The sequence below is a fragment of the Petaurus breviceps genome, unplaced genomic scaffold (assembly GCF_028583685.1).
Source record: "Petaurus breviceps papuanus isolate PSGF00001 unplaced genomic scaffold, PetGlider_PUasm1.0 37, whole genome shotgun sequence".
NCBI classification, from domain to species: domain Eukaryota; kingdom Metazoa; phylum Chordata; class Mammalia; order Diprotodontia; family Petauridae; genus Petaurus; species Petaurus breviceps.
The window spans coordinates 9,239,516-9,251,601 of NW_027186296.1; the positions used below are offsets into that span (position 1 = coordinate 9,239,516).

The 12,086-nt window shown below is 37.9% G+C and overlaps 1 protein-coding gene across 1 annotated transcript; it reads right to left on the reverse strand.

The window, feature by feature from the left end:
• Nucleotides 1-2,310: 2,310 nt before the first annotated feature.
• On the reverse strand, nucleotides 2,311-3,252 carry OR10G3 (olfactory receptor family 10 subfamily G member 3). Its single transcript, XM_069097480.1, has one exon. The coding sequence runs from the start codon at nucleotides 3,250-3,252 to the stop codon at nucleotides 2,311-2,313; it is 942 nt and encodes a 313-aa protein (XP_068953581.1).
• Between the last annotated feature and the right edge of the window lie 8,834 nt (nucleotides 3,253-12,086).

Below are 12,086 nucleotides of genomic sequence, written 5' to 3' on the forward strand. Positions count from 1 at the left end.
GAATAAGAGATAAATTAAATTAGCTCAGTTTAACCTTATTTGGAAGAAGGAAAACTTTTGTTTGCTTTTTGCAATCCTCCAACACCTTCTGGTGTATGCAGCAATATGAAGGAGGGAGGATAAGTGGGATGATGATGATGATGATGGTGATGTCAGAACCAGAATGCCTGGGGTCCCTGAAGGATCTCTTACAACCACACTCTCCCTCCCTAGAAGGCTGACAGTTCACAGTCCTAATTTGTCACTTCTCTGAGCAATGTATTTTTTTTTTCCTCCGTCATATCTTCACTTTATCATGTTTGTCCTGTTTTCAAAAAATGTCCAAATCTCAATAAACTGGCCTTATCATTAGGGCATTCCACTCAGAAAACAAGCATGAAGATGGAAAGAGAACTATTACTCTTATGTTATATGTTTAGATTCATATGTAAAACACTCAGAATGCTCTTTACTCTTAGGTACCTTAATCAATTCAGCAAGTATTCATTGATTATCTGCAATGCGGCATTGTACTCTGCCTGGAAAGAGATAAAGCTGCCACCAGGTGGCAGTAGTGTCTAGCTTATGGCCAAATGATTTAACCAGTACATTTATGACGTTGCTGTGACTCATCTGTGAAGACAATTATAGAGAGAGAATTATATAGAGGTAGAAAGAAATATAGAGAGAATTACAGAATTTAGTGAACCTTAGAGGTCAGTACAGATTAATATTTTCAGTTTTTCCAATGAGGAAGCTGAGACCCACAGAGATGAAGTTATTTGCTCAAGCTTACATAGCCAGAATGTGATAGAACCAGAATTCAAACTGTGATTCCAAATCTGTGTCATTTTCTACTTTATGGATATTCAAATGCTTTTTATTTAAAAACATTACTTATGAAAATAAATACACAGTCACCAAACAAGAAAATTGATAATTTTATGGAGTTAGCATAGGAACAAAAGATCAAATACCAAGGTACAATTCACTACCTTTCTCACTAAACTTGTTCTAATCCCTAAAATCATTCAGAGCCTTTGATTAGCATTACCACAGAAACTAATTTGATTTCTCCCAATTTAGAATTAAAAAAAGCTTTTTGGGGGGCATGTAGTTGTTTTAGCTCCTGTCAAAACCCCTCCACCTTTTCTTCTATAATCTTATCTTTTGCTTTTTTTTTTGTGTAGGGGGAATGCAGGGAAATAGGGGTTAAGTGACTTGCCCAAGGTCACATGGCTAGTTTTGTGTTAAGTGTCTGAGGCCAGATTTGAACTCAGGTCCTCCTGACTCCAGGGCTGGTGCTCTATTCACTGTGCCACTTAGTCACCCCTATAATCTTATCTTTTAAACTGCTCTTCTTTTGCTTCATCCCCTACATTAGGCAGAAGCAAAACCCCCCCCCCCCCGAAACCAGATGACAGTCACATAGGGACATATCCATACTGAGAGCATGCGCCACCACGACTGTTGTTTTTTTCCTATCAGAAGAGCATGTTTAGATTGCAATATATTGTCAATGATAACTTGTAGAAAGAAGTGGTGCCAAAATATCATCATATATATGAACTGATCATGTAACAACAGTGAAAGATAATTGATGGATAGCTTAGGTGACCACAAAATATTAAATTTGTCTACAAAATATTAAAATATCTAGAGGAAAGTTTAAATTCAATGGGTGGATTGTCTACGGAGGATTTACGGGAGGGTATAGACAACAATCTCACAAGATGAGAAGACTTGGATGGATTAATTGCATGAGAGAGTAGGACCATGGAAGTATCTTACAGGACAGACATGGAAGTATCTTACAAGACAAGAGTTCTCCTAGATAGGAAATTTTCAACTTCTATCTCTCTGCCAAGTATTACATGAAATTTAAAGGTAAGAGCAAGGTTTATACACTGCACATGCTGTAGCTGGTCCCCTGGCCTAATAAGTAGGCTGCATTAGCAAGAGAGATCTTTATGAATGATTTCTCAAAGAATTTTTTTTCACAGATCATTACATTTTGAGCAACATTTAAACCAAAACCACAACAAGGGTTTTTAAATGAACAATTTATATTACTTCATCATACTGAAAAAGCAATTATTGTGTTGTTAAATTGTCTATTAAGTACATTGACCAAACACTATATTTTAATGCCACTTTGAAAACTTAACAGAAAGAGAAGCAATTTTGCTTAAAGCTGAAAATGTTTGTTTCCTTCCTTTTAGGCCAAAGCCTGTCTCATATTGTATTGGTATGCTTGTCTTCAATAAATTCACTAACACTTAATAATCAGATCTTTGAAATATGAGCAAGTCTCAATAAGGACAGAATCATTCAGTTTTTACTCATACTCCTTCGGACTCCTACCATTCTCTTCAGGGCTAACTTTACTTCCTGGTTTCTCAGAGTATAGATTAGGGGATTAAGGAAAGGAGTGATAGCTGTTGGGAACAGAGCAGCTGCTCCATCTAGGGGGCTATTGGCTTGTGGTCTCAGGTAGATGAAGGCACAGGGAACATAGTGAATTGTTACCACAGTCACATGGGCCCCACAGGTGGAGAATGCACGATGCCTCCCATCAGCTGTGCGGATATTTAAGATGGCTCGGATTATATGTATGTAGGAGAGCAGGATTAGAGAGAAGCAACTGGCAACTACCACTCCAATGTCCACAAAAGTCACCAGCTCATTAATGGTTGTGTCAGCACATGCCAACCTTAGCACTGCAGGGATGTCACAGAAAAAATAATCTACCTGGTTGGGACCACAATATGGTAAGCGAAAAGTGAGGGTGGCCTGGATAGCACCATGGATAGAGCCAGCTACCCATGCTCCAATTACCATCAAGGAACATAACTTCAAGGTCATTAGTACAGGGTAGTGTAGGGGTCGACATATGGCCAAGTATCTATCATAGGCCATCAGAGTGTAAAGGAAGCATTGGGTACTGCCAAAGAAGTGGTAGAAATAGAGCTGAGCTACACACCCACCAAACGGAATAGGCTTAATCTCAGAAGTGAAGTTCATTATGAGCCGTGGAACAATGATGGAGGAGATTCCCATATCAATGATGGACAGGACACCAAGGAAGATATACATAGGGCGGGCATGGAGTTGGGGGTCGATACAGACTGTGAGAAAGATGAGTAGATTGCCCATTTGTGTCAGAATGTAGATGACAAGGAAGAATAAAAAGAGGAATGTTCTTAGCCTGGGTGGGTAAGGAATCCCTGTGAGGATGAACTCTGTCAATTGAGTGCTGTTAGTTCTCTCCATCTCCTGGAGTGGTCTCACCTGGAGAACGACCAAGACATATAGCAAAGCTGGAGATGAAGAGGAGTTAGAGAAAGATGGCAATAGATTGCAATATCAAATCACTGGTTTGGAGGTGAGGAGGAACTAGAGAAAGAGACCATAATATAAGGATGGGAACTTTAAGGGGAAAGTTTATGTTTTCTCTTAGGCAGAGAGATAATAAGTAGGAAGAAAACTTTTCTTTAGGGAGTATTTTTAGAATGACTTTGCCCAAGAGTAGAGCTTTTTCTTCAATTCAATACTTTAAAGGTTTGATTCAGTATCAGTACTTGCTCCATTCATGCACACTACATATCCCCTCCATTCCATAGGAGATTTTCACTGTGAGTTTCTGTAGCTGAAACCATTCATCACCTGGTGGACAACTTTCTGATGATACTTGTCTCTAAATTTAATAAGGTTGGTCCCTCAGATGACAGATAAACAATCTGTCACTAAAGGAATGGAATACACTTGAGACCCTTACTCTTTGGTTCCTTATGATGCAAATAACTGATTGATTAAACTAAAATGTCAATTTATTCATTTGAGATGAGGCATATAACTTTCTGGCAACCAGAATATGTGGTGTGGTAGAAAGGTCGGTGATATTGGAGATCAAAAGACCAAGATTCAAGTCCTAGTTCCAAAACTTACTGTGTGACCCTGGGCAACTCTTCTCAAACATTCTGAGTCTCAGTTTTATTATCTATAAAATGGGAATAACAATACTAATATTAAGTGGCTCCCAGGGTTGTTGTGAGGAAAACACATTATATAAAACATCCAGTGCTTTGCTTAGTGCTTGACACATTTATTGGGTGCTTAATAAACATTTATTTACTGACATTAAAACCTATATAAATGAGAGTTGGTGCTATTTTTCCTCCAAAAAAAAATCCTATCCTAATATCTTATATTGTGGAGGAGAGTCTGGGATGTCGAAGGTTGCCTAAACAGAATATAAGTTCTGGCAAACTCTATGATGCTAGACAGGATTTGTGTATATTTATGAATGAATGAATCTCCTGTCCAAGGTCCAAAATGGTTAAATTTGGAGGTGCTCACCACTAGTAGATTGAGCACTAACTGATAAATTGTTTGGCAATATCAACCCACTGAAAAAACTATCCCCCAGTGCTGTGCGACTTCCCTTTTGCTTCCACAGTGATGATGGTACAGCAATGATAAAAGGAGGCAGAAGGTATTTAGACCATTAATTTTTGATATTTTATATGTGATATCTTTGGGCTCTAAAAAAGAAAATGACAGTGTTCAATGACATTATCCATAGACATACTATGAACATCAAAATTGCCATTCACACGATAAATGAAACCAGCAGACAAATAGTCTACAAAATAGAAGTTTTGTAAAGAGAGTAAATTAAACAGTGGCTCAGAGACTGGAGGTATAAACAAAGAACTTGGTTTAATTGTGTCATTAAAAGCAGTAACAAAAATTGCTTCATGGGACAAACTTGTACTTATGGTGAGTATAAACAAAAACAATAATGATGATGATGACAGCTAGCATTATATAATGTTTTTTAAGATTTGCAAAGAGCTTTGCAAATGTTCTTATGCTAACCTCCCAACCATCCCAAGAGGTAGGTACTATTTTTATCATCACTTTACAGATGAGGAAATTCAGGTAGACAGAGGTTAAATGATTTGCCAAGGATCACACAGCTATCTGGCAAGTGTCAGAGGCTTGAATTTGAGCTTAGCTTTTCCTGACTCAAGGTCCAACATTTCACCACTTAGTTGCAACCTAGATACCAGCATCTGTCATAGAGGATGGAGGAGTAGAGAAAAGCTTTGAAGAACTAGACATAACCTTTTCAATTAAATAAAAATAAACTTTGAAACTCAGTGACTTCAATGTACAAGGTGGGCTCAGGGGAGGAAGAAAAAAATACATTGGAAAATATTGTTCGGGTTTAACAAATGAGAAAGGACAAATATTTATAGATTAATCAGAAAGTTTGTGCTTAAATATCATCAATATTTTCTTTTAAAAGAAAATCAGAAATGCTAGACTTGGTGAACACCAAATGACCTTACAAATAAAAGAAATAAAATTGGCTATATCTTAATTGAGGCAAATTACAGTTGTAGGAGACATAGCAGGATTATCTGTTAAGATGAGGTCAAGCTGGTTAGATCAAAAGTCAAAATTAACATAAAATTAGACGAAAGAATAGCAACAAAAAGAAGACACTGGATGTAACTGCAGATAACACTCAGTGTCCTCACCAAGTGGGGAGATGTGGCAGCCAAGAAAAACTTTGGTTTATAACCCAAATGTCTATATAAAATGCTATGGAGAAGAATGGTGGAAATATTGAAATTTCAAAAAACAAACAATATGGCATTTTAAAACAGTAAACAGAATTGAGAATAGAAGCAGGTTTATAGAAATCTTGACATGTGACTCAATTGAGCCACATCATCTCAATAATAATAACAATAATAGCTAATATTTTTATAGTGCCTGCTATATGCTAGGCACTGTGCTAAGTGCTTTACAAATGTTATCTCAATAGATCCTCACAAAACACTGGGAAGTATTTACTCTTATTATCTCCATTTTACATATGAGGAAGGTGAGGCAAACTGAAGTTGAGTGACTTGCCCAGTCACAACATTAATAAGTATCTGAGGCTGGATTTGAACTGAGGCCTTCCTGACTCTTGACTTCAAGCCCAGAACTCCATCCACTGAACTACCTAGCTGCCCTCCAGATGAAAACGGCTGTAGGAAAAGTAAATGGAAAATGGAACAGATTTAACCACATTTCTATAATGATCTTTTGTCATGAATGACTGTAGAACTATCTCATTTGAACCATATCACCTAAAAGTAGAAATGTTATCTTGGAATTTAAAATTGGGAAGTAGATCTGTACTAGACCAAGTACACACAAGGAAATCCATGCAAAATCTTTTATATGACTTTTAGTAATCACTTGGAAGTGATACAACTTTGAAAGCATTCAAGGATAGTTTTATGAAATAGCTCAGGGAAAGGAAGACAACGGAAGGTAAAAAAATAAAAAAGACTATATTATTACTCAACAAAGGCAATCCAAAAGACCACTGTAACAATGTACCATTTATATTCTCACATCTTCATGCTGATGGTCTCTGTATTTATCAGGTGTATTATTGATGAAAAAGGAATTGGCAGGATTTCACAAAGGATCTTCTACAGCAAACTATATTTTTAATTACATAATTATCTGAAAGGCATAAAGAATATATGACCTTGCTGTGTTTATTGCATGGTGATTCTCCAATCACATTTAGCTTGTAGAGCAAAACTCAGTAAAGGACATTCCTCTGGTAAAAAAAGTCTCTTGTGCATATGTTAAGATCATTTTCTAAACTCCATGAAGGTCTCTGCCCATCTCCCTCAATACCCCTTGATTTCATTTTTCCCAATATTTTGAAATTCCCAAGTTTAAGGATTGGATTTCCCCAACTACAATTGAAGTTGGCTGCCTCCTGGTGTCAGATAGAAAGACACCTTAATATTATCATGAAGCCATCACGAAACCACACTCTAGGAAAGGTTACTTCTGGGAAGATTTTCTGAGAGAGCTAATCCCATCATGAACTGCCTTCACTCACAGGAGGTGGCTTTATTCTTCCTCTGTTTGGGACGGCCTCACCCACCAGCTGTGGTGCTGATTTTATGTGCCAGTGGAAACTCAAATTGACAAGCATCTTAAGAGCATCTACTATATGTTAGGTACTAGGCTACCTGCTGGTGATACAAAGGCAAAAATGAAAACACTCTCTGGCCCTCACAAAGCTTATGTTCTACTGGGATTGAAGGGACATGAACACAGATAAGTAAATATAAAAGCTTTGCATTTCTATACATATAATTTAGTTTTAGGGAAGGGCATTAAAAAGGGCTGTGGGTAGAACATGGCACTTGAGTTGTTTCGAAAGCACATTGAATTTGGAGTCAGAGGACGGGATTGAAACCTGTTTGCTAGCATTGTGACTTTGGGCAAAAATGCTTCATCTCTCTGGGTCTTGATTTCCTCATTTAAATAAATAAAGCGTTTGAACTGTCTGATCTCTAAGGTTCTATATATTGCTTAGGATTTGTACAAGTTATGTGGGATTCCACTCTGTTTAAGCATCTATCTTTTTATTTCCCTTATTTAATTTCACCCTCCCCAGTTATAACTATTGACATGATCTTCGTCTATGCATCTAAGGAACTAGTTTTTGTGATAAAGTTTCTTTATAAGCAGAATTAAGGAGACCTAGTCAGAGTAATGTTGGGGATTCCTAGAGGGGAATCAGGCAAAGCACTGGGGAAGTTAAATGTAAATGGTGACACATTTAGTTGGTAAATTCTGTCTTCTAGTTTCATTTCCTTTGCTGGCTCAATAGCACTGTATGATAAAGGCTTTACAGAGGTGACAGCCTTAAAAAATCTGTCAAGAATCTTCATGGCAAAAGTGTATATCAACTAGACAAGGCATGGTGTCTTAGCTCTTTTTTACTCCTCACCTTCCCAGATGGAAAGAACAAATAATTTGTTTATTGTTATTCAGTTGTTTCTATCTCTTTGTGATCCCACTTGGGGTTTTCTTGGCAAAGATACTGGAGTGATTTGCCATTTCCTTCTCATTTTATAGATGAGGAAACTGAGGCAAACAGGGTTAAGTGACTCATCCAGAGTCACATAGCTAGTAAGTGTCTGAGACTAGATTTGAACTCATGAAGATGAGTCTTACTGATTTCAGGCCTAGTACTCTATCCACTGTGCCACCTAACTGCCCAATAATTTGTTTACCACCCCAAAACAATAATAAAATACCTATAATAATAAAATATATAACTAGGTCTTTTCCTAGGAAGTTGGGAATCCTAGGCCATTCTTATAGGAATGGGACAATTAAAGACAAGGCAAATTACCCTGACTGATCCATGTCCTCAACATTTTTGAACAGGTGGAATCACAGACATTAAGTGATTTCTAGAAGTGGGAGAAACTGGCTTAGAGAATATTTGTAGACAAGATTAGGAGGTATGGGTCAGACTAATGTCCAACACCTTAATTTAAGAAATGGGGAAACTGAGGTCCAGAGAAGGGAAGTATTTGTCCGTTCAGGCACGTAGTTTGTGAAACAGTCAAGAACTGATTCACAGTTTAGTATTCTTTCTATGAAAACTAGGGATTCAGGTTAAAATATCTATTTGGAACCTTAAAGGGAGAAAAGAAATCCCAGAAAGGCCATATCTATCTATCTATCTATCTATCTATCTATCTATCTATCTATCTATCTATCTATCTATCTATCTATCTATCTATCTATCTATCTCTATATCCTGAGGAGTGTGTGTGTGTGTGTGTGTGTGTGTGTGTGTGTGTGTGTGTGTAAGGGGGTTAAGAATCTTGGCTCTGTCTTGGTGATGGGGGTGGTTGTTGGTGAGCTAATTAGATGGTGGTAAGCCTCAGGTCCTTACTAGCACTATTTGGCTTTTATCTCTGAGAACTGGTTATGGTTGATTTAGACTGTTGGAATGCCTGGCTTCTCTGATGCTTCTGCCTCCTTTAGTCACTGCCTGGTGCCAATAGCATGGAGCCCCTCAAAGCACAGTGCCCTAGGTGATTGCTTCATTTTGTATTACCCACGAATGGTGCAGCTTATACCATAGTGAATAAAATTCACAAAAGAAAAGCACCAGTACTGATAATTAGCATTTAATATAAAAATATGTGGTATTTAAGGTTTGCAAAGAAACTTATAAGCATCATCTCATTTTATCCTTACAATCACTCTAGGAGGTAGGTGCTATTAATATCCCCATTTTATAGGTGAGGAAACTGAGGCTGACAGACATTAATTGACTTTTCTAGGGTCACACAGTATCTGATGCTGGATTTATGTAGAAAATATAGTACTATACAATATTTCAAGTCATTGGTTTTCAGGAGATCCATGAGTTTAAAACTATTTTCATAATACCATTAAAATTTTTTGATTTTTTTTTCTTTTTGGAGGGCAATTTGGGTTAAGTGGCTTGCCCAAGGTCACATGGCTAGTTTTTTTATGTGTGTGTGTTAAGTGTCTGTGGCCAGATCTGAACCCAGGTCCTCCTGACTCCAGGGCCAGTGCTCTATTCACTGTGCCACCTAGCCACCCCAACATTTTGATTTCTAATATGGTAAATACTGATAGATATAACCCATATAAACAAACTTTTTGAAATATTAAATATTTTTTTAAGCATATGAAGGAATGTTGAGACTAAAACATTTGAGAATCACTGTTTTAAGTTATCATTAAACCATTAGAAGCTTTGTTGCTCATTGGTAGGCTGATTAGACTCCAAGAAGTAGCATAGTGGGTTAGAGGCAGTGTAGGGCCCAGAAGAAATGAATTTGAAATGAGAAGACCTGGGTTCATATGCCAGTTTGACATTTACTAGTCATCTGACCAAAGACAATTCCATCAATGGAAACTAGCTCTTTTCCAGTTAACTATGGAGCATAAATGTTGGAAGCTATCATCTACCACCACTGGAAATCATAGGCTTGGGCAATTCACTTAATCATTCTGGGCTTCAGTTGTTTTCTTTTTTTTTTTTTTTAAGCAATCGGGGTTAAGTAACTTGCTCAAGGTTACGCGGCCAGTTATTTCTGGGTGTGGTGCTGAGTATCTGAGCCTGGGATTTGATCTCCAGGTCATCCCGACACTGTGCTGGTGCCCTACTCGCTGAGCCACCTGGCCGCCCCTAAGCAATTGGGGTTAAGTAACTTGCTCAAGGTTACATGGCCAGGTGTTTCTGGGTGGGTGCTAAGTGTCTGAGCCCGGGATTCGATCTCCAGGCCATCCCAACACTGGAGCTGGTGCACTTACTTGCTGTGCTACCTGGCTGCCCCTGGGCCTCAGTTTTTTGATCTGTAAAATGAATATAATAACATTTACATAATGTGGGATAAAATAGGTATATTACTTGTAAAATTTAAAGTGCTATTTATATGTGAGCAATGATGAGGAGGAAGATTAGAAAAAACTTTCATTAAGTTTCTCACATTAGATATTCAAATAGCTCAGATCTATTTATGGGTTTTGTCCAGGGACCCTGTTTTTATAATGGAAGAAAGGATCAGGAAGCAGACTTATCTAGGACAAAATGCTGAATGATCACTAATTCAATTTTACATATTTATGAATTACTTATCATGTTAGAATAAAAGCTCTTTGTGTGTAAGGATTATTTTTCTTTCTTGGTATTTGAATCCTCAGTGCCTAGGACAGTACCTGGCATATAGTATGTGCTTAATAAATGTTGTTGATTGATGCTTGTCAATTCATATATGTAGGATACTTTGCTAGGGGTTTGGAAGGCAAGAAAATCAGTCCTTGTCCTAAATTTGTTTGACCACAGAATTCCCACTTGCTGTGTTTCTAGACTGTGGTTAATGATAGAGCCTTGCTAGATACAAAACTTGAAGACACTATCACCAGGAAAAGATGGAACCAATGAAGAACATGGGGAAATATAACTTGTTATTATTCTAGTCTAAGAAGATTTTGGTAGCCTCCACTAATGAACTAAGTAGAATGGTTGAAAGACACTTTGCTGTGGGACTGGGAGAATGATACACAGAAATGGAGAAAATATAGAGGGAGATATTGAACTATGGAAACGTAGACAGTTATGAGGATGTTTGTGGACAACATCTGCCTATCTTCTGGAAACTTACTGTTTGGTCAGCAATGACTGTGGTTGAATTCAAGGAGGTTTCCCTTTCTTCTCAGTCCTTCTGATTCATAAAAGTCCAAGTCCCCAATCAAACTTCAGTTCCAGTCAATGGGACAGGGTGCTTCAAGATTCTAAAGGAGGTGCTTCAAGATTCTAAAGATGTCAACACCATGAGTTCACAGAAAGATCCTTGATATGTTGTGTTTCTGGAAGAATTTTAAAATTATTTTTGGATCCCATGGGGCCAGTGAGGGCCCAACTAATTAGTTCTAGGGGGATCACAGTGCAGGAATTGGTGAAATTGGGGTCATTATTTACCAGTTCATTTGTAGGTGCCACTTTGCAACATCTGTGCTCCACAGTAAACTGGGGAACAGCTATGGTTTCTGCTGATGGGGTTGTTGAAGGTCTTTCCCTTGTTCTGTCATTTGCCCCATTATCTAGAAGGCCAATTAGGAAGTTTCAAATTATTAGCTTGGGGATTTGGGTGATTGTCCCACATGATTGGTTAGAAAATTGGAAGAAACTAAGGGAGTTTTCTAGAAAGTAGGCTGTGGGGAATATTTATGTCCTATACCCAGGGTATTAGGTATTAGGGGCTTAACAGGATTTGTTTAATCTTTTATTTTGGTTGTTCCTTTTCTTTAACATGATTGTTTAAAAAAGGAAGAGCAGAAAAATCTAATTTACCTTGTTGTTACTCAGTAGATATTTTTCATGGCAGAATTTTTCCATTTCTTAAGAGGTTGAAACGACTTAACAATGTAAAGTCATGGAGCTTGACTTTCCTCCTTGGGCTAGGGAATATTTGAAGTTGACCTGAAGTTTGAAGGGGTCCCTGAGGGTGATTCCAGACAGTCTTGGGGAGGTCTTAGCATGGTCCAAGTCTGCCTTTGACTTCTGTGATGGTTTTAGGGGTTATCCAAAGCCACTGTGATGAAGAGGTAAGTAGAGTAGGCTATCTTGTGAGCACCATGTGGTTGCCAAGTACCCCTCCCATGCTTATATTTTACATAGGCACATAGCCAACTGGACTAGAAATAGGAGAGTCTTCCACCACTCCATTTTGAGGGTA